Source organism: Chlorocebus sabaeus, chromosome 19 (assembly GCF_047675955.1).
Source record: "Chlorocebus sabaeus isolate Y175 chromosome 19, mChlSab1.0.hap1, whole genome shotgun sequence".
NCBI classification, from domain to species: domain Eukaryota; kingdom Metazoa; phylum Chordata; class Mammalia; order Primates; family Cercopithecidae; genus Chlorocebus; species Chlorocebus sabaeus.
This window is the reverse complement of record NC_132922.1, coordinates 4,779,938-4,805,419: the sequence shown is the minus strand read 5'-3', so window position 1 is coordinate 4,805,419 and position 25,482 is coordinate 4,779,938. Positions and strand designations below refer to the sequence as shown.

General features: G+C 52.3%; 1 protein-coding gene and 2 long non-coding RNA genes across 4 annotated transcripts; 2 read left to right on the top strand and 1 right to left on the bottom strand.

The window, feature by feature from the left end:
* Nucleotides 1–219: 219 nt before the first annotated feature.
* On the top strand, nucleotides 220–6,440 carry LOC140709072 (uncharacterized). 2 transcript variants are annotated; one of them, XR_012089417.1, is made up of 2 exons: nucleotides 220–962; nucleotides 4,353–6,440. It is a non-coding gene; the product is annotated as an uncharacterized lncRNA (long non-coding RNA). The 2 variants fall into 2 exon arrangements; XR_012089416.1 differs by having other exon boundaries at nucleotides 220–2,744.
* Nucleotides 2,756–17,941, bottom strand: LOC103223489 (PRR34 long non-coding RNA). Its single transcript, XM_007976087.3, is given in 5 exon segments — nucleotides 2,756–4,447; nucleotides 6,439–6,505; nucleotides 8,471–15,718; nucleotides 17,565–17,828; nucleotides 17,830–17,941. Coding segments are annotated over 3 exon segments (405 nt in total). The 5' UTR covers nucleotides 17,901–17,941; the 3' UTR covers nucleotides 2,756–4,447; nucleotides 6,439–6,505; nucleotides 8,471–15,648.
* Nucleotides 17,720–22,355, top strand: LOC140709073 (uncharacterized). Its single transcript, XR_012089418.1, has 2 exons — nucleotides 17,720–20,774; nucleotides 20,887–22,355. It is a non-coding gene; the product is annotated as an uncharacterized lncRNA (long non-coding RNA).
* Nucleotides 22,356–25,482: the final 3,127 nt, after the last annotated feature.

Below are 25,482 nucleotides of genomic sequence, written 5' to 3'. Positions count from 1 at the left end.
CAGCCACCGCCAGCCGAGACTTACCCTGAGCTTTCTGATCGGGCCGCGCAGAGGCCCCGCCCAGGCCCCGCCCAGGCCCCGCCCGCTCGACAGTCACGCAACATCCGCACAGCCCGCGGCCTGGGATCTAGGAGACGGCCACCCAGAGGCCCCGCCCTTGGCGCGTAGAGGCCCGGCCCCAGACTTGGCCCCGCCCCCTCAGCTGCGGCGCTACGTCAGCACGACCCGCCGCACCCTCGCTTGGGCTTCCGGAACAGGCCGCGCCAAGGCCCCGCCCCGCGGCCGCACCAGGCCTCGCCCCTTTGGCTACGGCACTGCGTCCGCGTCGCACGTCGCGCCCTCGTCCTGGCTTCCGGGGCGGGACGGAAGAGCGGGCGGGACCTTCCAGTCCAAGGCGCCGCGGCTTCCGCCCGGGAGGGGCGCTGATCCCAAACGAGGTTGTGCGCGCTTCCTGCGATGGTTTTTTGCTGTCCCCGTTCAGCCCCAGGAGCGTGGGACGTAGAAGCCAGAGAGCCGGGAGGCGGAGATGAAAGGGGCCGTGGCCTGGCTCCGGGGACGCGCGTGCCAGGCCCTGCTGCAGCCCCCGAGAGGTCGGAGGCGCGGAGCCAGGGCTGACCGTGTGCACTGGGTCGGGGGCCAGCCCGCGTCTCAGCCTGCGCTGGACGCACCACCCGGGCAGAAAAGTGACATCAGAACCTTAGGCTCCGTTGTCAACCACGGTTACTGATGTCACCCGTTTGCACAGGGAGGAAGGTGTGACCTAGCGAGGCGTCCTCCTGTCCTAGTCAGAGTCTGCTCTGGGTGGGAGGGATTGTAGGACCCCCTCTCTACTGGCTGTCACAGCCTAAGCTGGTGAACTGTTTCTAGCCAGAGTGCCTCTTCGGTGAAGTCTAAAGCCACGAGATGACAACGGCAGCTGCCGTGTATTGAAAAGCACGTGCCAGGCCATCCTGGACTTACCGGTAAATGTGTTATCTCAGTAATCCTGGCAGCTGTATTAATGTGCATGCCAGCCCCTTTCACAGATGAGGGGCTGAGGTCAGAGAAGCAGCTTGCCAGAGGCCCTGGAGGGCAAAGGGGCACAGCCTAGATTTGGACCCAGATCCCTGATTCTGAATCTCAGCGGTTAGCCTGTGCGCGGACTCGGCATCCTGTGATAATAGTTTCCCTTCAATAGGTGTAGCTGCCTGTCAGCTCCGTTGATTACCTTAGCTCACTGCTGCCTCCTCGAGTTGGAAGACCCGCTTACCCATAGCTAAGCCCCTCTCCCAACTCTGAAGGTGCTCAGCATCCCTGAGCTTGACCCAAGTTCCCTGGAAATTCCCACCCACCTGTTACCCCAGATCTCCCAATACTCTGCCTCCCTTTGCTTGAGGTGGGAAAGGATGCCCTCTGCCCAGGATCTGAATGGCCGGTGTGCAGCGCCAAGCCTGCTGGGCCTATGGTGGCAGGGCTGCAAGTGCACGACAGAACACACCCAGGGTGCTCACAGTGTCAAGCCAGCCCCCAGAGTGCTCACACAGTGCCAAGCCAGCCCCCAGGGTGCTGAGGCTGCCTCTCCCCTCTGTACCCCGCCCTCGTAATGCAGAGGGGGAGAGTCTTGGCTTTCCAGGTAGGTAGATGCTGGACGTCAGCAGCAGACCGGGCGCCCCAGCACAGTGAGCCCGCAGCAGTCCAGACTTTCTAGCCTCCAAGTGTACCTCAGAGCGGAAGCTGCACATTTGATTTTTTTTTTGGCTCCATATTAAAGAACAAAGCATGGGAACTGGACAGGCCCCTCTGTAAACAGAAAACACATGTTTTCTGAGAGAATGGGCACTTCCTCTCCTGGTTTCATCTCCCATGGACAGAGGTCTCTTTAGGCCTGCTGACTTCAAGACCAGGGAGGCTGCGGACAGAGGGCTGAGAGGAGGTGATTCTTCTTTGCTCAACTCGCCTTCTTGAATGGGGGCAAAGACAAGTGCTAGAGGTCTGCTTGGCAGTGGGGTGTGGTCTGAGGAGGGAGGCCCCTCAGAGACCTGAGCAGGAAGTGGGGGTCTGGACCATTTGTGTCCTCCAAGCACACTAGAATCATTTAGGATTCTACCCGAACTAGCTCCAGGTGAACGTGTGTTCTTTGGAGCCTGCTAGCCACAAATGGGCAGAGACCTCTAACTCAGATGAGAAGCCTGTGTCTGCAAAGAACGGGCATTCTGGGACTGAGTACCCACTGCTGTGTGGCCTTGGGCAACTTTCTTAACCTCTCTGGGCCTCACATTTCTCATCTGTAAAAGCAGGATAACAGTAGTTATTTAGGATTAAATAAGATCATGGAAAATGCCCCATTGGACACATAACTAGGAGCTAATTAATAAGTGAGCAAAATCAAATATTGTCTCTGTTTCAATGCTGAGCTATTGTAGAGTGGCCCAAGAATCCTCTACAGACTCCCAGGGTGCCCGTACTCCAAAAAGCACCTCCTCTTCCTCTGCCTTCTGTTGAGCACAGTCACTCCCAGGCGACTGTGACACCTTTCTGGAAGCAGCCATCTTGCGGACAGATCATCCCTTTGAATCTCCCCAGCAGCCTGAACTTTGTCCTTGAGGGGAGATTTGATTTGGGGAAATCATCAGACATCCTTTAAGACAAGTCTGCTGAATGGATGCTCAGAAGCCAAGCCAGGGCCTCCTGTCCGGGTCAGTCTGGCCTCATGCGCTGAAGGCAGTATAGAAAGGATCTGGACTGGATCATCGCCACTGGTTTTGGTGGGTGTGAGCAACGTGTCCGTGTGTGTGTGCGTGTGTGTGTATGAAAACAGAGATTCACACACACGCCTGAGCTCAGTGGATGAACCAAACCAAAGCCTGCCTAATGAACATGAGGCTGCCTTTCATCTCTCAGCCCACAACTTGATTTTCATGGAAATTTCTCTGTGTGGGAAAATTACAAGCATTTCTGAATACAGGCAAGTGTGTGAGAGTGCGGCAGCATGTTGTCCTGGAATACTGGATTTAGAGGTTGGGTTCCCCCAGTCTGTTCCTAACCAGCTGTGTGGCCTCTGGCTCCTTTCTTCACCCCCTAGGCCTTGGTTTCCACATCTTAAGTGCTCCAGGAGGGAAACACACAGGCTGTGCCCACATGCGTGGGCATTCACAGCACGTGCTGGTGACATTGCTTATTAAAACACTGTAAACATTAATTGGCAGTCACAAAGTTCTAGTCACAATAGCAGACATTTTTAAAAATCAGAAACAGGCCAGGCACAGTGGCTCACGCCTGTAATCTCAGCACTTTGGGAGGCCGAGGTGGATCACTTGAGCCTGGGAGGCGGAGGTTGCAGTGAGCCAACCTTGCACCACTGCACTCCAGCCTGGGTGACAGTGAGACCCTGTCTGAAGAAACAAAGGAACAACAGAAACAATTCAATTGTCCATCGGTAGATGAGTGGGTAAACAAATATCAATAGGCGTATGATAAAATATCACAAAGCAGTAAAAAGGAATGAGCCATTGATAGCTGCAACAACATAGATATCAGGATCCCAAGCAAGCGTTCATACTCCATGAGGTTTAAATTTAAAAAAAAAATACATTAAAACTGATCTACAGTGGTTGGATTGAGATTGCTGGCTGCCCGGGAGTCAGGGACTACCTGCAAGGGGCTCTGGGGAACGTTTGCGGTGATAGGTATTTCTTTCTTGGTCTTGGACATGTAACACGGTTGCATACATTTGTCAAAACTCATCGAACAGTACAGGCGAAAGGGATTTTGCTGCATGGAACTTAGACTTCAATAAGGTGGATTTCAAAAATTAACTGGTATTTATATTTTATTTTTCAAATCTTGTAGAAAATAATAGACATAAAATGCTCACAACATATTCAACAAAGACTGCAAAATAACCTATAGTATGATCTAATGATTATGTATACATGAATATTTGTATTTATAACTTACGGTCCATTCATATAGATATGTGTACGCACACACACACATACCTGTATGCATGCGCACATATGCACACATACAGTTTGGAAAATATAGCAGAAGGACTTTCAAACAAATGCACTCAGTAATTACCTCATGGGTAATTGTTTTATTTTTAGTTTTCAATTCTAAATATTCTCTTAGTTTTTTCTTAATTCTAAATATCCTTTTAGGGTTTTTTGGTTTTTTTTTTGTACTTTTCTGTAATGAACACTTTTTTTGTGGAAGAGGAGTCCTTTTTGCTTGCTATATTTTTCTTCTTTATTGTTAATTGACAAATAATTGTATATATCCAGGGGTATAATATGTTATGTATATGATAACACTTTTCTTTTTGTAAACAAAGAAGAACACACAGATCTCTTTTTTTTTTTTTTTTTTTTCAGCTGCAGCAGGCCAGAGACATGAGACATGGTGCTGGGCCCCAGGACAGGGTGGTGAGGACATCCCGGTTCCCACGAAAAGCAACCGGCTGGCAAGGCTGGAGCAGACAAAGAGGGAGTGAGGGGCTGTGGCTCGCTCCCCAAGTTTTTTGGCTCAGCTTCAGTGCTGGGTCATTCTTGGGGACTGCTGTACCCACTGGGCACTGCAGAACTTCTGGTGCTTGTGGCAAAGGGGAGTCAGGAGGAGCCCTGTCCCTGGACCAGACCTTCCTGTTTGGAGTACTGGGACCCAGTGGCCCTGTGCACCTTTCCTGAAGCCTCTGGGCCCCCAGTGATCGAATGCAGAGTGGGCTGGGGAGTCACAGACTGTGCTTCCTGCCTTCATCCTCCGTTCCAGGTTCCTGTGCATTCGTGGGCCCATCCACCTGGCTGGGCTTGGCTAGGCTGTGACCTTCTCTGAGGACAGGGCTCTGCCTGCATTTGGAGCTGCTGGGACCTCAGTGTCACCCCCCACTCTCGCCAGCTGGCCTCACAAAGGTGCCCAGGAGGAGACCTGATTGCCGGCTCCTTTCCCCTCCCTGGCTGAGCAGATTCTACAACAGCCTGTGGAAATTAAAATAAGAGCCTAAAACTGTCAAAAAAAATTTTTTAACCAAGTCACAAATGGGAAAGCTGAGGCGGCAGCAGGTTAAGGACACGTTGTGATGTCGCGTTCTCTCCCGGTGCTTTCGTACTATAAACATCACAGTCCATGGTCCCTGTGAACAGGCAGCCACAGAGACTGGGTTTAGAGTTGCCGGGGAAGGCTGCATCCAAAGTGTGGCCAGCTCACAACTATTCCACCACATGGGGGGTCATTAGTTCTGCTCAGTTCTGTGGGGCCTCACTAGTGTTTCCATTTAAAAATAAGGTAAAAGAAAAAGTTTTAAAATGTAACAGTCATGTATCTATTTCTGTAATTATAAAGAAATACACTGTCCTGTGACGGCTGGAGGCTCTGGAGCAGAGGACTTAGGAGAGAATGTTTTCTTTTTCCTTTTTTTTTTTTTTTCTGAATTTTCCAAACCATCTATAACAGTGTGTATTGCTTTTACAATGGGAAGAGATAAAATATACTTACATTAAAAATAAAGTGCACCTGAGCCTACATGTCAAATGTGATAATCAAAGGCACTTTCTATTTATCAAATACCTGGTTCATGCCACATCTCCTGCTAGGCCCTCCCAGCATGCTGGCTCCTCAGAACACCCTACAGGTGGGAGCTGGCAGCCGGGTCCCTGAGGCAGCACTCAGCACCCACGTAGCAGAGCCAAGGCTGGACAGGGATGACTCCAACTCCCAGGATTGTTTTATGCTTATAACAACTTCCTGCCTGTTTGTATTTTAGACAAGGTGTCTCACTGTAGCCTTGACCTCCCGGGCTTGAGCAGTCCTCCCACCTCAGCCTCTGGAGTAGCTGGGAGTTACAGGTGCACACCACCATGCTTGGCTAATTTTTGTATATTTTGCAGAGACAGGGTTTCGCTGTGTTGCCCAGGCTGGTCTGGAATTCCTGGGCTCGTGCGATCCACCAGCCTCAGCCTCCCAAAGTGCCAGGATTACAGGCGTGAGCCACAACACCCAGCCCCTGTCTCTTAAAGGTGAACATTTTCCCTAAGTACAATGATATTCAGTTCAAGTATTTGTATCTTACTTACATAGAATATGGAATTATTTCTGTAAACAGAATTTAGTAAAAAATATAAAAATCAGCCAGGTGTGTTGGCTTACGCCTGTAATCCCAGCACTTTGGGAGGCCAAGGTGGGCAGATCACAAGGTCAGGAGATCGAGACCACCCTGGCCAACATGGTGAAACCCTGACTCTACTAAAAATATAAAAATTAACTGGGCATGGTGGTGTACACCTGTAGTCCCAGCTACTTGGGAGGCTGAGGCAGGAGAATCGCTTGAACCCGGAGGCGGAGGTTGCAGTGAACCAAGATCACACCACTGTGTCACTGCACTCCATCCTGGTGACAGAGTGAGACTGTCTTAAAAAAAAAAAAAAAGGGGAAAAGAAAAAATAAATATAAAACTCAGATTTTTACCTTATTTTACCTTATGACACTGTTGACCAACAGCCAAAGTCAGGATCAGTTATGTAACTCTCAGAGCCTAGAACAAAATGAAAATATGGGTTCCCTTGTTCAAGAATGACTGAGAATTTTGAGATCGGGGACAGCCAAACATTGAGTGTGGGGCCCTTCTGCACACGGACCCTCTACCACGGGGCAGGCCACAACGCCCACAAAGTCAGCCCTGGACAAGTTATTGATGGTGTATGATAGAACTAAGGTGACAGTTCCCTTTGTGACACACTCTAATCATCAGTGACCGCCAGTCAGAAAACAAATGGGCTTAAGCTGCAGGAAGATGAGCCGTTTCCAAGGCATTTTCCAATCTGAAAAATAGTGGTTGCAGCTCAGGAATGGAGTTCCGGGTGAGGATGCAGCGGGAGACACAGCCAGGCTTCCCTCCCCAGGAAAGGGCCAGGCCCTGCGTAGGAGCTTTTGTGAAAAACCAGGGAGGCTGCAGATTCTCCTGAAATGGCAACACGCTGGTGCCACACCTCGATAGAGCTTCAGTCACTCTGCCGTGGAGCGTGCGAGGCTGACCATCCTAGACCTTGGGGAGAAATCATGACAGCTGATGCCAGTGCTTGTTACTAGGAAAACACAGTAAGAACCTTCATCCCTAAATGTTTATACCTACTATGTACTCACAAAAATTTTAAAAAAGGATTGAGTATGAAAATGTAAAGTATCTCATTAATCTTTATCTTGATCATATGTTGAACTGATAATATTTTGGATATATTGCTTTAAATAAAATATATTAATTAAAAAAAAAAAAGAAAAAAGGAAAACTTCCTCCCGCCGCCTCTGGGAAAGGATCTTGGGTTCATTGGCAGGTAAACATTCCCCCAAAGGAGGTCCACTATGGATGCTGAAAATGAACCGTCAGCTGACAAGCATCTGCAGCTCTGAAAACAAGGGCTCCACACATTGTCCCCGCCAGTGCCCCACCAGCCCACCCCCATCACCTCTATGTCCTCAGCCCCACGTCAGGTTCTGGAAGTTTCCAGGGGAGTGGGCAGTACCCTCAGGGGCTCTTGGGGCTGAGGCCTCTTCCATGAATCACACGTGGAAGCCCAGGACCAACCTCAGAGAGGATCATGTCTGAGAAGTCGTCTGAGGGGAAAATACCCACTTAAGAGAGTGGTTCTCCAGGCCTTTGGGGACAAAGGACAAATATTCCTCCCACCCCAATCCCCAACAGGCTCCTTGTTCATTTTTCTTTAAAAAACAAGAACACAAATCCCCATTCTCCCCAGCCTGAAACAGTGCTCTGGAGGAGCTGCCCTGGCCCTGAGTGTCTTCTCCATAAACACGTCTGGCGAGGAAGGACGGACAACGGCCTCAGGCCCAGCTGGCAGCCAGAAGATCTATGCCTCCCAGCGCCTCCAGGGCCCTTGCCCTCTCAACAGATGTGGCTTGGCCACTTTTGCAGATTCCCAGGCCTGGGGCCACTCAGTTGCCTCCCCCAGCCCAGGTGTCTCCACAGGACCCTGGCCCCGGAGAGTCTGAAGCCAGGCAGGGAGAAGAGGGCAGAAAATGGTGGTGCTGGGGAGCTGGGCTGTGGGAGTTGGGCTGTGGGAGTTGGGCCAGGCCAGCAAATCATCCCCGAAGGTGGAGAACTGCCGGCTGAGGGCACCGTGGGCCTGGGTCCAGGGCCCAGCGTGGAACCCCTTCTCCTGGAGCACCAGGGGTCACAACAGTCCCTCCACTCCAGGGATCACGGGTGACCCACGGCCGGGTGCTTTGGGGACGAGACAAAGACAGCGTGTTCCTCCAAGCCCCTGCCTGCCGCTCCGTCACTGGGGCCGTGGTCTGCGTGCCAGCAACCTTTTAGGAAGCATCTTGTGCCCACCCTCACCACCCCGCAAGAAAACTTGTGTCCAAAACACTTGGCAGTGGGCTTCGAACACTCAGGTGCCCCGAGGAGGCGCCGGGAGATGAGCCCAGAGCGCTGACTGGCGAAGGCCCCGGCAGGACTGGGGCGTGGGACTTGCTTGTTTACCTCTTAAGAGAAAAACACAACGAAAAAAGCTTCTGGGTAGAATTGGAAGTTCTGGGGCTCTCGGCGCCTCGGCCTCCGCGCGGTTCTCTTCCTCCCCTCCCCGGCCTGCTTTTCCTCCTTCTTTCCCTCTTTGTTGCCAACCTCAGAGCCACGGCTGAAACCCAGCCCAGCGTCCGCGAAGCCCGGAAACTTCCAGCTCCGCGACTGTGCAGAAAGTTGGGGGGCGCGGCCGGGGTGACAGCAGCGTCTCGGGAGCGGCCGCGGCGGCCACCCGGGACCTCGGCCTCCCGCGCCTCCCGCTGCCCCAGCCGCGCCCGGGGACCTCGGGCAGCCCGCGGGCCGGACGTGAACTTGACCGTCGCTGTGCCCGCCTGGACCGCGGCGCGCTCGGGACGATCTGGTAAGCGCTACCCCTCCCGCCCTCGCCCGGCGGCGCTGGGGTCTGGGTCGGGGTCCGTGGCTCGACCACGAGGGCGTGTCCGGGGCGGCGGGCGCCAGGGCTCCTCGGCCGCTGCACGGGAGCGCACGGCTGAGCCCGCGGCCCGGCCCGGCGAAGTCAGCTCCCAGCCTTCCAAACAAAGACTGGGAAAGTTCGGAAGGGAATCGTTCCCGACATTTTCTCTCCCCTCGGGCTCTGGGTTGCGGCCATCAGGGCTCTTAAAAAGGAAAGGAGAGCTCTCTGGTTTTCTCCTGCTGTTTTCTTCCCTGCGCTTTGCCCCCCACCTTTGGCTGGAGGGAAGGAGGAGGGGGCATGGATGCCCCTCCGGTCCTCAGGTGTTGACCCTCCGAGGTCAAGCTGCCCAGGGACACCACAGGAGGTGAGGGCCTGTGGGATGAGGGACCCCCGACAGCACAAGGAGGCAAGCCCCTCACGGCTGCAATGCTTGGGTCCTGGGGCTCAGATGGAAGTTGCTCCTGATCCCCCCCACCCTCCGTACCATTCTGAGTGACTTCTCTTAGCCGTCCTGGGTGACCCTTCTGAGCAAGACACCCTGGTCACCAACTGTCCTGTTGGCTCTGCTTGGGGCAACCACAGTGCCAAGTGAGCCTGGCAGGTGCTGGGTCACAGGACAGCCATGGATAGCTGGGGAGGAGGAGAAGCTGGGGCCCTGTAGGGCCTGTTCCTTGGGGAGCAGGTGGGGGACTCTGCTGCCACCCCAATTCCTGCCTGCAACAGGCCCAGCCCATACCTCCAGCTAGCTTCTCTGCATGCCCCTCTGTCTGCCTGAGACAAGGCCTCTGTCCCTGTGAGTGTTCTGATCCCTGGGGGGCACTTCTGGGGTAGAAACCTACCCCACCAGTGGGTGGTGGCAAAGCCCTGGAAACTCACAGAGCTGTCCTGGGCCTGGGCCTCCACAAGCCTCCCAGTTTGATCAGGTGTCCCCAACCACAGCAGGGACCACCTATCAGGTCTTGCTACCCACGATGGCCAGGTCCTCAGCCTTCCAGAGACTGTTGCTAACTTGCCTCCATCCCTGGGTGCCTACGGCTCCCAAAGTCCTCCTTAGGGGAGCACCCAAGCCAAGAGGGCTGGCCAGCCAGAGTCTGAGCGGGTCAGCCCACCATGTCCCTGGACTCTCGGGCAGGGCTGTCACAGGGCAGCTGCAGGTGTCAGCTGGGGCACAGAGGGGGTTTGCAGTGATGGCAGGGGACGGAGTGCTCAGTCAGCTCCAGCCTGTTGCTACCATGAGGATAAGGGCTGGGGCTGTCCGAGCTTCTGACTTCGGAAGAAATCCAGATTTGTACATGAAATGTCCAACATTTGAACACATTGCAGGACAGAGGAAACAGTCTCGGGTTGAACACAACCCATGCCCCCACCCCGAGTTTGCAACTCCTGTGTACGCCTGAACTGGTTAGTGTTCAAAGGAAGGCAGATCTCTTAGTGACCCTGGCCCCAGCCCGAGATTTGAGCAGGAGGCCCCATGGATCTGGGGAGCAGGGAGGCAGGAGAGCCTGTTTCTTACAGATCCAGCACCATGGGGAGGGTCGGCCTCCACAGGCATGAGCTGTCCAGGTAACTAACCCTTGCTTGAGCCCATTTAAAGTTAAAATCTCCCTAAAATGAGGAACCTGACCTGCTCCATCCCCAAACCCTTTAGGGGAGCTTTTCTGTCCATTCAATCAGGGTATAATGAAGGAAAGACAGGATGCAGAGAGTGAACCTGAACTTGGACTTTCTTCATGTCCCAGGCAGTGGAGCCGCAGCATGCCGAAAAGCCTGGGCTTATAGGGCAGTTCTGCACTGAGGCATGCCTGCCTCCGACTGCCAGCGTGACCTCATTCTAGCTGGGTAACCTCACCTCTCTAGGCCTCAGTTTCCTCACTCATAAAATGAGCTTAATAAGAGTTCTGCCGGCTAGGCAGAACTCACATCTGTAACTCCAGCACTTTGGGAGGCCAAGGCAGACAGATCATGAGGTCAGGAGTTCGAGACCAGCCTGGCCAACATGGTGAAACCCCATCTCTACTAAAACTACAACAATTAGCTAGGTGTAGTGGCACACACCTGTAGTCCCAGCTACTCAGAAGCCTGAGGCAGGAGAATCGCTTGAACCCGGGAGGCGGAGGTTGCAGTGAGCCGAGGTTGTGCCACTGCACTCCAGCCTGGGTGACAGAGCAAGACTCTGTCTTAAAAAAAAAAAAAAAAAAAAAAGAGTATAAAAAGAATTCTATCTCAGTTGCATTGTTGGGAGAATAGTGACAATTCCTGGAACATGGAGCACTCCGCTAGCACACAGCAGGCACTCAGCATCAGTGGCTGCTGGCTTCTCTCACATATCACCTGCTTCTGGGCAGCTCAGGAATTTCTCTCCTGCATCTCATGTCAACTTTGCATCGCTTGCCTCACCACCTTCTGGTGCTTGTTTCCATACCCTAAAGGAAACAGTCACCGAACACCTCCCCCACACCTATACTCCTGTATGGAGTACTAGGCACAGAGAGGTAAGACGACAAGGTGCTGCCTTAGAAGCTGCCAGATGCCCTGTGCAGTGACACCCTCAGGTGAGCTTCTCTAGGCTAATGCCAGAGAAGGTGTTTCCTGTGCAGCCTTTGTTGAATGCCTCCAGAGACAGGCAGCTCACCACCTATCTGGCAGTGTGGCTGGAGAAGCTGTAGGACAGGGTCACCCAGGCATCCTTGAGCCTTAACTGGTAGAAAGAGATGCAGGGCAAGTCCACAGACAGTGCCCCTGAGTCAGAGGCACCAGGTTTTACTGGAGAAAACACATACCTCCTAAGATATTTCTGAAAATGTGGTGAGGTGTACAGAGAGATTTCAGTCTCCAGAAAAAGCACTGCAAATGCTCATGCATGTTTTTACAGAACAGAGCCCTGTTTCCTCTTTTTGCCAACAGCCCATTTAGCAATGCCAGGGCTGTGCTGGTGACCACACCCACCTCCTAACAAGGCAGCCACTGTCCCAGGGGACAGCCAATATATGCTTCGATTTTCCGAGGTTAGTGTCCTTGGGTCCCTGATTTTGGAAAGCCTGGACAAAATATAAGGAGTCACCGCATGGGAAATAAACCTACTCCAGAAAGCTGGCTGCTGTATTCAGGAAACTGGAGAGAAAGGTCAAGGTGCTCTGAGGCCCAGGGTTCCTCGCCAGGATCGGCTATAGAGTTTGCAGGACCCGGGTAAGGTGAAAATGTGGCGCCCTGGTTTGAAAATGCCTGAGAGTTACAAGATGGTGACGATGGTGCGCATTAAAATGAGCTTGGGGCCCTTCCGAGTGGAGGGCCTTCCTAAGCTCAGGGCCCCGTGTGGTGGTACGGGTCACAAACCCACAAAGCCAGCCCTGCCCCTCACACGTGTTCGTGCCACATGCTGAGGCCCAGGGAGGGACCAAAGGCAGTTTCAGTGAAGGAGTACAACTTCTCCTCTTTGCCATTCTTTTTTTTTTTTTTTTTTTTTTTTTTTGCCATCATTGATGTTCCATGCTAATTTTAGAACACTTTGAGTCCTCACAAAAGAAAAACATTTTTCAATCACCTATGAAACCACACTCAGAGATAGCCACTGGAAAGGCCTCACCCAGCTTCTGCCAAAACTTTTTTTTTTTTTTTTTTTGAGATGGAGTCTCGTTCTGTCACCTAGACTGGAGTGCAGTGGTGCAATCTCGGCTCACTGCAACCTCTCCTTCCTGGGTTCAAGCAATTCTCCTGACTCAGTCTCCCAGGTGGCTGGGACTACAGGCGCCCACCACCACGCCTGGCTAATTTTTAGTAGAGATGGGGTTTCACTATGTTGGCCAGAGTGGTCTCGAATTCCTGACCTCAGGTGATCCACCTGCCTCAGCTTTCCACAGTGCTGGGATTACAGATGTGAGCCACTGCACCTAGTCTGTCAAAATATATTTTAAGCAAAATTAGCATCTTATTAGGTGTATCATTTTATCTTCTGCTTGTTTCATTAATACTTTATCACAATATTTTCCTAAGTCAGAAGATACAGTCCTGCAAATGAATTTTGATGACTATTTAGCATTCCACTGGACAGAAGTCCTTAACTAACCCCTTATTATCAGGCCGTTGGGTTCTTCCCAGTTATTTCCAGTTTTCCCCATTATAGGCAACACTTCTGGGAACATTTGTCTGCACTTTTCTGATTACTTCCTAGGGGGATGAAACCAGCTTTAGTGGTGGGACTCCCAGTTAAGTCATTAGGGGTGATATTTTGGCTCCAGAACCCTCTTGGGGTGGTCTCTGAAAAACCCCCTTGCCCAAGTACCTCAGCCCCCATGCCTCATGATGCAGTGATGATCCCACACCACAGCCCTGGCATCTTTCTTTCTTTTTCTTTTTTTTTTTTTTTTTTTTTTGAGATAGAGTTTTACTGTCATCCAGGGCTGGAGTGCAGTGGCACTACCTCAGCTCACTGCAACCTCTGCCTCCTGGGTTCAAGTGATTCTCCTGCCTCAGCCTCCGAAGTAGCTGGGACTACAGGCACGTGCCACCATGCCCGGCTAATTTTTTGTATTTTTAGTAGAGACACGGTTTTACCATGTTAGCCAGGATAGTCTCGATCTCCTGACCTTGTGATCTATCCACCTCAGCCTCCCAAAGTGCTGGGATTACAGGCATGAGCCACTGCACCCGGCCCTGACTTTCAAGAGAAAAACCTGACTTTTCCCACAACTGACTTGACTGGCAGCGTAGTCAAAGACTCGAAGTGAGTCTGGAGCGCTGACTGCCTGCCCTGCACTAGCTGTGTTGATCGCCATCTGTGAGGTGCTACCTTCATCCCCAGGTACAGACAAGGACCCCAGGCTCAATGGGCTGAGGCACTGGCCCAGGGAAACTCCATGCTGCCCTTATTGTGAGGAGGACACATTCCTGACTCTCAAGCAGAAAAGACCCTTTGTCCTGCCAAACCATGGGCAGGATTCGGGGGTCCACAATGTGGCTGCTCGGGTGGCCTGACCACTGAGCCTGTCAGGCCGGGGTGGGGAGGAGGACGCTAGCCTGGTGCCTGCTCACAGGGAGCACTCAACAAACAGCAGCAGGAGGAAGAGGAGAGGACGGGGCAGCAGCAGCAGGAAGGGAGGCTCTGCGGGCATCTCCCAGCTGGCGAAGGCTCCTGAGAGCAGGGATCAAGTCTGCAGCCCCAGGGCCAGCCCAGCAGGGGAGCAAGGTGTGTGAACACATCGATGAGGGCTGTGTCCTTCTTCCCCTTCACAGGCAGCTGGGCATGTCCGGGCCAGAGGGGAGGGCCTGTTAGTTTCCTGTGGCAGCCATGTAACAACTTCTGGCTGACTTAGTGGCTTAAGCAACACACATTTATTACCTTACAGTCAAGGGGGTCAGATGTCTGAGGTGGGGCTCCCAGGGCTAAAATCCAGGTGTTGGCAGGGCTAGTTCCTCCTGGAACTCCAGGGGAAAAATCCATACCTTGCCTTTTCTGGCCTCTGGCGGCACCTGCTCCTTGGCTCCTCCTCCCTTCTTCCATCTTTAAAGCCAGCAGCGTCCCCTCGTTCTGTCTCTGACCACAGCAGGGAAGGAGTCTCTGCTTTTAAGGTTTTGTGTGACTAGATTGGGTGCACGTGGCTAATCCAAGCTATCCTCCCACTGCAGATTTTTAACTCAATCACACACCTGCAAAGTCCCTTTGGTCTAGTGCGGTAACACTTTCCCAGGTTCCAGGGATTAGGGCTCGGACATCTTGGGGACATTATTCTGCCCAGCAAAGGTGGTATCAGGGAGTCAGAGCATCTGAACCTCCCCAGGGGACTGAAGGAAGCCTGCAGTGTCCTCTTCCTCGTCCTCAGCAGCTGTGAGTCCAGAACAGAGGCCGTCTACAAGGTCACACCTGGAGGGATCCGGGGAAACTGAGGTCACAGAGGTCTTGCCCAGGACCCCAGGCCAAGTCCTGTGTTTTCTTCCACAGATGCCCCCCTTCCCCACCACCCTGTAGTGCACTAACCAGGGGGTGGCAGCGTTTTGGCCTGGAGGGACACCGGCTTGAGGACTCTGCGGAGCTCTGGGCCTAGGGGGAAGGCGGGAGGGACTGTCATCTATTGGGTGGTTCCCCACACCAGGGGCCGCTTTACGGAGGTTACCTTTTCACCCCCCAAGTCCCATGGGAAGTGCAGATTTGTTTCCTTAGTGCAGATTTGTTTCCTCATCTCATAGGTAAGGAAGTTGAGGCCCTCAAAGGGGCAGTGGCTTGTCCGTGGAGAAGAGTCTGCTCCTCCCAAGAAGCCTGTGGCTGGTGGAGAAGCAGGTGTGAATGGGCTGTCCTATGAGCAGGAGGGTGGGTGTGCAGTGATGTCGGCGTGGTCCCTGTGGAGCCCTGTGCACAGGCCTGTGCATCCGCTGACAGGCAGCCGAGAAGACCTGCAGTCACATCACTGATGGTAAAGCTGTAGCAACAGGCTCAGAGAGGTGTGTTAGTTTTCCCAGAGACACACAGCTCTCTGGAAGAGTGCCATCCTCTGAGCTCCTTTGCCTGGTGTTTTGCATCCCTTGCCCCATGGGCACATATAGGAGCAGAGTTCCTTGGGGTTCGATCTGTGGGATGGTTTGTGAGGGGGACTGTGTCATCCATTGTGGAACAGACTTAGCTGCCTCTCTGTAAAACATTTTTTCCTGACGTGAATTCTCTCCCTTGACTGGGGGCCAGCACAGTGCATAGTAGGGTGGTTAAGAGCCCTGGGTTTGGGCTGAGTACAGTAGCTCATACCTGTAATTCCAGCACATTGGGAGGCCGAGGCAGGAAGACATGAGCCCAGGAGTTTGAGACCAACCTGAGCAACAAAGGTTAAACAAAAATTAGCTGGGCATGGTGGCACATGCCTGTAGTCCCAGCTACTTGGTGGCTGAGGCAGGAGGATAACTTGAGCATGAGAGGTTGAGGCTGCAGTGAGCTATGATCATGCCACTGCACTCCAGCAGGGGCAACAGAGCAAGACCCCATCTCAAAAAAAAGAAAAGAAAAGCCTTGGGACGGGAGCTGGGTTGCTCTTAAATCCCAGGGCCCCCACTTTGGTGTGATCTCAGGTATGCTCCTGACCGCTCTGTGCCCGAGTTCCCCCAGCTGTAAAGGGGGGTGATAATAATGCTGCCCAGACCCCAGAGGACACCTAGGAGGCTCTTGCTGGGCAGCTGGTCCTGCCCCAGAGCCCTTCCACTCCACGCACCCCTGTGTACACTCAAGGGCAGATGGGCCCCCCACAACCAAGCCAGGCCTGGTGGCCCTAGGACACTCTTGGTCACAAGAATTCAGATTATTTTCTCAGCAAATTTCTGACCACTGTCCTGGGGCCTCAGCAGGGGCAGAGCTGCATGGTCCTGGGTCTATCTGGACTTGTTCTGGCTCCAACTTCAGCCCACCACAAGGATAAGGGTTCTGGGAACTCAGGCAGGCTCGCTGCCAACCAGGAGCCACTCTTGCTCACCTGGACCCCACGGGGCAGGAATAGTGGGCATTCATATCATTCCCATTTTGCAGCCAGGCAGACCGAGGCCCAGAAAGGCCAGATAACCTGCCTCAGGTCACACAGTTGGCAAAGGATAGGGCCAAACCTTGGTGATGGCCAGACTCTAAATCCAGGGCCACTTCTTGCCTTAGGAATATAGTCTTCTCTGGCACTCACTTAGCCAAGAATCTTTCTAGAAGGGGGGCAGGCCTTCCTGCCCCATTCCCGGAACAGGCCGGCTGCTTTCAGGGCCAGAAGAGCCATGGAACAGCCCTTTGGAGGAGGAGGCTTGTGAGAATGTGTAGGGGTCGCAGAGCCTCCCCAGGCAGGGCAGCACTGCAGCTTGCATGTGGCAGGGGTGTGGGGTGAAGCTGTGCAGGGCAAAAGACAAGTCAGTCTCCACTGGAAGTGCCCCACTCAGGGGCCTCGGTGTGTCTCTTTCCCCAGCACTGGCATGGCACATTTTGACCTGAGCAATGGTGAGCTGCCCAGAATATGAACAGGAGGAAGAGAACCTTCCCCAGGCAGCATGTGAGGCTGGGGTGGCACTCGACACAGGATGGCAGCAAAGGGCATGCTGCCCTCCAGGCCGAGGGTCTCGGGAGCCTCCCTTCCCAACCCCTGCTGTGGCCTCTCCCTCAGGCCTGGCATGGGAGGAGTTAAGCAGCCGCGGGCACCTTGGCACATTACGCTGCCCAGAGTGTCCGGCTCCCCACCCCCACTGCTTTTCTTCCTTTTTGCCTTTTTCCTTCTTAATTAATCATACGCTGCTGCCCAATTTAAATATGGAAATGCCCAGGCCGAGGCGATGCAATTATTCATGAGGGCCGGGCGGCTGTCCGGGGCTCTTGGGCTGTGGGGAGTACCGTGGCATCGCCTCCGTTCTGATGTGTGTGAAATTATGTGCACAAAAGGCGCCTCCTTATCTGGGTGTGTGAACTAAATAAATAAATAAGGGCTTTTGTTTGTTTGCCGGCTCCTGCACATGGCTGCTGGGACTCAAGCGCTCATGTTGTCTGCGCCTCTGTGGGACTCGGGAGACAGGAGGCAGGGGAGGCCCCCGCAGGCCGGCCTGGGACTGGCGGCTGGGGGCCGGGGGCCGGCCACCAGGCACCTGGGGCCCTCTCCCTCCCCTGGCACCACCCTCACCCCGCAGCTACCCCCCCATACACACCCTCGCCGGAAAGTTCGCCCTGCCCGGGCTGGGCTCCCAGGCAGCCTGGCACGGTGCCAGGCTCGCCGCCGAGCTCGGGCAGCAGGGTGGGGCGAACGCAGAGCACGGAGGACGGGGCCGGGCGACCTGGGCACCAGCAGGACCTGAGGCCAGGAGCCGGGGGCCCAGAAGGTGAGGGCACCCCAAGTGGGCGCAGGGTGGGAGCTCTGCGGGCAGCAGGCCCTGCGGCCGGGCCCAGGAGCAGGCCTCGTGGGGGTGGGGGGTTGGAGCGGAGGCTGGCAGAGGAGGCAGGCACAAAGGAGGGCAGTGCCAGGCAGCTGCGGCCGACGCGGGCATCGCTGCCTGCCTGCCCCCAGCCGGCCTCCCTGCCGGCTGGGGCTGGCCTGGGCTCCCAGCGGAGGACGCGTGTGCAGGGGGCCAGGCAGGAGCGGCAGACACTGAGCCGAGCCGTGGCCACAGGGCCAGCCGCGCGCAGTCGGAGGAAGGGCCGGAGCGAGGCGGGGCCCGGGGCTGTCAAGGAGAAAAACATCCCAAGGCCTGCAAATTGCTGCTCTCAGCTTTTTTCCCCCCTCCTCCTGCTTCGGGGGTGGGGGGGGGGCGAAAAAAAAGCAGCGCTTCCTCTGGAGGCGGATGCAAAAAGGATGCAGAATTTTAACCATCTCCTGCACCGGCCCTCCTTCCTGAGCAGGGTTTGGGCCCTGGCCCGGCGCCGAGGCACCCTGGGAAGGGAAAGGCCAGAGCAGCCGATACCGGTTCTGGGGGACGCCGGAAAGCCCAGCCTCCTCTGCACCTCCATCCAGAACGGGGGGCCCCGCAGCACCTGCAGCAGGGGTGGAGGATGGGAGGCGGAAGGGCCTGGTGCCTTCGGAGGCTGCACCTCACGGTACCAGTCACTACCCAGGGCAGCACGCCTGTTTGCTGGCCTCCTCTTGGTGTTAAACTTGGTGTCCAAGTCCCTGATTGGAGACCCCAGCCCTGTACTGGGTGGGGGTCTTGGGGCCCCCTGACTTGGGGCCCACTGACTTGGGGCCTTCAACCACACTGGCATCCCAGGCCTTCCTCTTGACTAATTTCTGTTTTATAAATAATGTGGAACGTTTTCTGGCATCTGGTGAGGACTTCACACACTGTACGTTCAAGGCAGGACTTAAGGAATGAGTTCACAAGGTATCTGGTCACCGGACAAATGGCAGGCAAGCCCCCTGTGCTCCTCACTGGGTGAGACTCAGGGGCATGGGTTTAGGCAAGGGATCTCAGAGGGATGGTCTGGGCCCACATGCCCACAAGGCACAGAGCCTAGGGTCCATGAAATGTTTTCATTTTAATTTCTTTTAAAATCATAAGAAAAAACGACTATAAAAATAATGAATATATGATAATGAATTCGACCTGGTTATATTGGTCTTTAATCTGATGCAGTCATAAAATAGAATTTTTAGTATTCCTGGAGGAAGGGAACCAGGAAGCCGAAAGTGCCCTGGCCCATGAAAGGCAGGTGTGGCCTGGGTTGGTCCTGTCTGTCCCAGGACAAAGGGTCGGATGTCTGGGTCCAGGGGTGGGGTCAGGAGCATCTGGGTGCCCTGTGAATCTGACCTCCATGAAGGCTAGCCGGGAAAGGTTGCTCCAGCCTGCGGCGGACAGGAGCCAGGGCTGTGTGTGTCTGTGCGTGTCCATGTATGTGCATGTGGGTGTGCAGGCATACCCGTGTGCATGCCAGTGTTTGACAAAGGGTTCCCAGACACCTGCGTGTGTAAGTCCCAATTCTCAAAACAGGGGAATGCAAGGCCAGGGTCAGGAGACAGTGTGGCTGCGAGGGCCTTGTATTCCTGACAATGATGGGTGGGGAGTGCCATTGTCTCCCTAGGAGAAGGCAGCCTTCAAGGTCCCAGTGCCCCCAAACCCATGAGCTCACACAAAACAACGCGAGCCACAAATGCAAGCCACATCTGTAATTTAACATCTTCTAATAACCACATTTTTGGAAAGTAAAAATAAGCAGGTGAGATTCACTTTAGTACTAAAATTCATTTTAATCTAACATAAATTTCCAAAATCCTATTTCAATGTGTTGCTTGTATGAAACTGTGAATGGGATATTTTGCCATATTTTCCATATTCGATTTGGCCTCTCCCCATTTCAATGGCTCAGTTGCTGCAGGTGGAGAAGGGGCTGCCGTGGCAGGCATGCAGGTTTAGTAGGTCCCTGTGCCCCCTACTTCCCCACCCAGAGTAGAGGAGACTGGTTTTCTGCTTCTTTTTTTGCTGGTGGCCCTTCCTGGCCAGGGAAAGGGATGCTTCCACTGGTTCATCGGCCCCCAGCAACCCTGAGAGCTGAAAGAATGGATGTTGGGGCTGCAGGTTCCAGAATGAGGGGGGCTGCTGGAAAGGGTTCTTCGGCTGTGCTCCCAGACGCCAGGGGACGACACAAAGGGCTGACTTCAGACTCACAATAGTGGGGCGGTTAGTCACAGTGCCAGGGCAGCGGGCAGGCAGACAGAGCCCCCTGTGTCTGCGCCTGGTCGGGCTGGGCCCTGCAGCCCCCATTTCCCCAGCTGGCTTCCCACCCCACCCCTGCCCGCTCCCCACATTAACCCCCTGCCGCCTGCTGCCTACCTGGCAGCCTGGCCGGGGCTCCCTTGGCCAGGCTCTGGTTTCCACCAGCCACCCTGGCCAGAGGCGTGCTCCTTCTAGAAGCCGGGCTCAAGCCTGCATGATTTCACGGGCCTGTCTCAGGAAGCAGGCGTTGGAACAGCTCTGTCACCGTGGCTGGGCAGCGTCCATGCAGCCTGAGAAAGGAGGTTTTCATATTAGTTAGAAGCTCCCCACTTAAAGATTTCATCAGCATTTGCAAGTATTCGCCATTCAAGGACTGTGCATTTCTGGAAACAATGAAAAGCCAAAACTGTGAAAAATTAAGGAGTGGCCCTGAAGCTGGTGTCTGTAACTGCACATTTTAAAGTGAACAGACTGATATAAATATTTTAATCCTGTGCCTAGATAAATGGATAAGATAAAATAAATTAGTCATGTTCTGGCCCAGTCTGGAGACTATCTGAAAGCAAGACAAATGTCAGCATTTGCTGTTTAGGGTTACAATTAAAATCTCTCCTAGATTGAGCTTCTAGAGCCTCAGAGATGGAATTCGCTGTTTTGCCGCGATTTGACATTAAATTATTGACCGATGGGGAGGAAGTAACTTCCCCTGAAAAGGTATAAAATGAAGTTGTCAGTCTCTCTTTTTAATTAAAAAAAAAATCTCTGCAAAGATTCTGCATTCTGGCTTTTCTTTGCTAAATTAAAGTGGCATGTGTTTTTATTTTAGAAGGCAGGGATGTTTTGCTGTGCCCGGTGTGAGGAAGCGAAGGAAAAGAAAGATCTTTTGAAAATGTGTGCATCTACTTGCAGCTTAGAAATTCCAAGTGCCAGACATTTTTCTTGGAGGAAATAAATGTCTCAATTTATTAAGCTTACCTGTTGATTATCTTCTGGAATGATTTATTTCATAATTTAGTCCTTGTCTAGAACTGAGGCCATCTTTGGAAAGTAAAAGACCTAGGTCTCGTTGGTCCAGGAGACATTGTGGCCTTCTGTTAAAATCATTGACTGCCAGGATCCGGGCCCAGGCGGCTCTCGGACGGAACCGGTCTGTGCTAGGCAGCCCGGCCCACTCGGCCTTCAGAAAACAAGGGATGGGAGACATATGCTCTGCTCACATCATTTTGTTTTGATTTATTTTAAACTGCTTAAGATGATTTTAGCACAAAGAGTGGTGTATCTCACTTGCATTCTGAGAGCCACTGGATTTTCAAGCTAGAGTACAATTTTTTTTTTAATCCAAATTTAGAAATTGCCTTTTAGAGTAGACAACAGCATGCTAGTTTGCCTTTTAACTCACTTTTAAAGAAAGATACTTAAGATCAAGTACATTGAATTTGGAGATTGGTCCCCCTCCATTATTAGGGGCTGGAAATGGCCCAGTTTTCAAAAATAAGGTCAGAAAAGGGGTGTTTCTGGCCTAAGAGTTCTTCCAGGCTGGGCTCATACCACAGAGATTCTTCCACACACATGTCCTGAGTTCTTGCCCTATACATAATTTTTTCTTCCAAGGAGGAATGTGGCATTCAGTTCCAATGTCATCATGTGGAAAAGAGTCCCTGCCTGGCTGAGAAACTGTCACAGGCAGCCGGGCCACCTCCCAGCATGACCCACAAGCCGGACGGTGCCCCTCGAGTGGTTTAGGGACCCGCACCATAAAAGAAAAGAATACCATTCTTTTAAAGCAAACCAACGCATTCTTCATGAATTACAGTTCCACCCTGGCTGCTGGTACCACCTCTAATAGTGGAAAAAAATTTAAAAGATTGGGGACAACAGGAAATACATTGGATCCCCAAGGGAAACGGCCTGGGAGCTACAGTAGGGACATGGGTGACCCAAGGGCTCTGTTCAAGTCCTGGGGCTGTTCCCTTTATTCTTCCAAGCCTCAGCTCCCCGGATTTAAAGTGAGAACAGCACCCAGATCAGCCCACTGTCAAGGGCTGTTGCAGGAATATGACAACAGCCACCAATATTTGCATAGCAGAGATGCCCAGTTTCATTTTCTATTTGAAAGTTTCTCTGAAGGGGGATGTGCTAGAGACACAAGAACAACTGCTACCATCTTAATAACTGTTCTGGCAATACACGATGATGGTTGTTTATATTAATCTCATAACTATTAACAATAATTCATTTCATTCTCATAATGAATTATATCTATTTGACTTATAATATATATAATCATATCAGTAATATAGTCCTTTTCTGATCATGAAAGCAACATATGCTCACTATAGAAAATTTGGAAAATACAGAAAAATGCACATAAGGGAAAAATTATTCATCCTTTCTCCCACGCAGAGACAAGCTCTGGTCACATTTTCCTGTGTTTCCTTCCAGGCTCTGCTCTCTGCCGAGCAGCTTTCATCAATTCTCCTAGCATCTATTTTCAGATAACCCCATGGGCTTTTGTGATTGGTCCCTCCTTGTCACCTTGGCCTTTCTGGTCCTCAGTGGCAGTTCTTTCTCTCTGACTGCCTCCTTCAGGAGGGCCTGGCTCAGGGTCTGGGTGTCCAGGGAGAAGACCTCGGGCTCCACGGCACCCAGCCTCCTTGTCCTGCCGTGCTGGGAGCCCTGTTGGGGCAGTCCAGACACACGGCCAGCATAGCCCCATGGCAAAGCCAGGCCTGCAGGTGGGCTCAGGGCATCAGGGAGCCGGAGCGAGTGGTATGAAACCCATTATCTTGCAGGGCCCGAGCTGTGGAGGTGAGCACGCTAGGTCTTCCCGTGCAGGAGAGGGCTGGGAGGTGGAAGAAGCAGGCAGGCCGTGCCCGACAGAAAACCCAGGAACACTGCAGCATGGATTGCGGGGAGCAGGGGAGAGCGTATAAAAAGCAGCTTCGATGCTTGAATTCTCAGCAAAGAAAGATGCTCCGGCCAAATCAAACAAACCACTTCTTAGACATGCAAAGTTTCATCAGAACTGTTAGGATAACGTTTCCAAGGTGTTCAGCTTTATGGCCCTGACTTACACCCGCCGCGTGGTTGGGGGTTAGTGCCAAGTGGTTTGGTAGGCAGAAATCCACCAGAACTTCAGTGCAAGGGCACAGTCCCCCAATACCATGTCACAGTCATGCACGTGCCTTGGCCGACCCCACAAGTCCATCAGGAAAAAGTTCCACAGAACCAGGCCTCTGGAGGGGGAACCACACAGACCTCCCTATTGCCTTCTGGGTAACTGATCCAAAGGCATTTCTAGAATAGCCGGATACATTCGTGATAGGAGAAATGAAGTCTATGGGGTCTACCTTAACCCCCTTAGAATAATGCAGTGGCCTCAACGTCTTAGCAATAGATCATTCGAGATTTATTAATAACCTAAATTGCAGACAAACTTCACAGGCGAGATCATAGGTTGCAGTGTTCATTACAGTATAGACATATTAGGGGGACATGACAGTAAATTATCCCATAGCGAAATAATGGAACATTGTGTCACCCTTAAAACGGTGTTGACATTTTGGGAGACCAAGGCGGGTGGATCACTTGAGGTCAGGAGTCCGAGACCAGTCTGACCAACATGGTGAAACCCTGTCTCTACTAGAAATACAAAAATTAGCTGGGTGTGGTGGCTTGTGCCTGTAATCCCAGCTAGTCAGGAGGCTGAGGCAGGAAAATTGCTTGAACTTGGGAGGCGGAGGTTGCAGTGAGCTGAGATCACACCATTGCACTCCAGCCTGGGTGACAAGAGTGAAACTCCATCTCAATAAATAAATAAATAAATAATAAAATGGTGTTGACAAAAAGTTTGGAATGGCATGGGTATGTATGGGATATAATACCTTCCTACAATATATACATATGTAAGATATGTCTGTGTATGCATATGTGTGCTGAACAATAGTTGGGAGGGAATTACAACAGAATATTATTTCTGGATCATGCCATGTAGGTGAATTTTCCTTTTTTTGTGTATACTTAACCCATATTTTTTATTTACTACTGAAATTATCTGTATCTCAAATATCTATCTTTATGTTTTATTCTTAAGTTGCACATAATTTACACTTTCCTGTGCCTTCCTTAAACACGTGGCATTTTTATAATCAGGGAAAAACTATTTTTAAAGACTCATTATAGAAATATAGACAAACAGAAACAAATGGCATGTTTTCTTTCAGTCATTGGGGATGGATGATACACGTAGCAGAAGTATTCGTTAGGCCAACAAATAGGAATAGTAAGTCAATATTGTTCTTTCTTTCATAAAAGATTTATATGTTGGTAGCTTATTAATCAAATACTACGTGAGTTTTCTAAGCAAACACATATACTTGTACACCAGGGCAGAAAAATCTCAATTAAGATTTTGTGTGGACTCGAGAAGTGTTTTTGTTCCCTAAACAATAGCATTAAGAAGGGGGGAAAAAGGCCCGTCGTCTTCTTGGATCCTTGGTTGGATGACAACCCTCCCGTGGTGAGACGTGGGGCCTGATTTTCAGTTTGAGTTTTCTGCTTCCCTTGTTTGGTTTTTTTAAAGATAATTTAAAAGATTCTGAAAGTTTATTACTGGAGAAGTCCATAGATCCTGGATTCATAGTGTCAGATTAATAAATTGTGGTCTTTGAGTGGGAATCTTAGTGGTTTATTTAGACTCATCAGTTGCCTTATTATTTTTCTAAAAGAAAGAAAACATTTATTTTTTTTAAGCTTGTATTGCCCTTAAAATATTTCTCTGCACTCTTAGGTCACCTGTCTATTCACGCCAGGAGCACATCGCTTGTGTTAAGAGACTAGAATTTTCTTCCTTAACCATAATGTGCCAGGATTTTGTTATATGGAAAAATCTGTCCATGTTTCCAACTAATATTTCTTAGCCTTCAGGCAAGTGCGACTTGCTTCCCTGTAAAATGAATTCCCAGGACCTACGGTATCGGGACAGGCAGAATTCTTTAAAATGCAGGGCCCGGGGCGACCCCACCACGTCCCGGTTGGCTCCGGACGGTCCCAGGCTGCCGCCGGCCGCACAGCCCCCTCTCCCGGGCCCGGCCGGCCGGAGCCTCAGTTTCCCCGTCAGAGCGGGGCGGAGGCGAGGCTGGGGGCGCCCGGGCGGCGGGGACGGGGCTGACTCGGCCAGGCGCACCCGGCTGGGAGGTCGCGCGGGCCCGGGAGCCTCCAGCAGCCCGCCTGGGCCTCCAGGGCGCGACCCCCTAATCCGCTTTAGTCAATATATTGTGAGCTCCGCTCGGGCAAAGTAAACAGGCGCTGAACAAAGCGGCGGCCGCCGCCGGCGACTCCTGACCCCGGGGTCGCGCCCTTTGTTCGCCTTCAATAGGGCAGCCCCGCCGCCCGGCCCGCGGCTAATTGGGGCGCGTGCCGT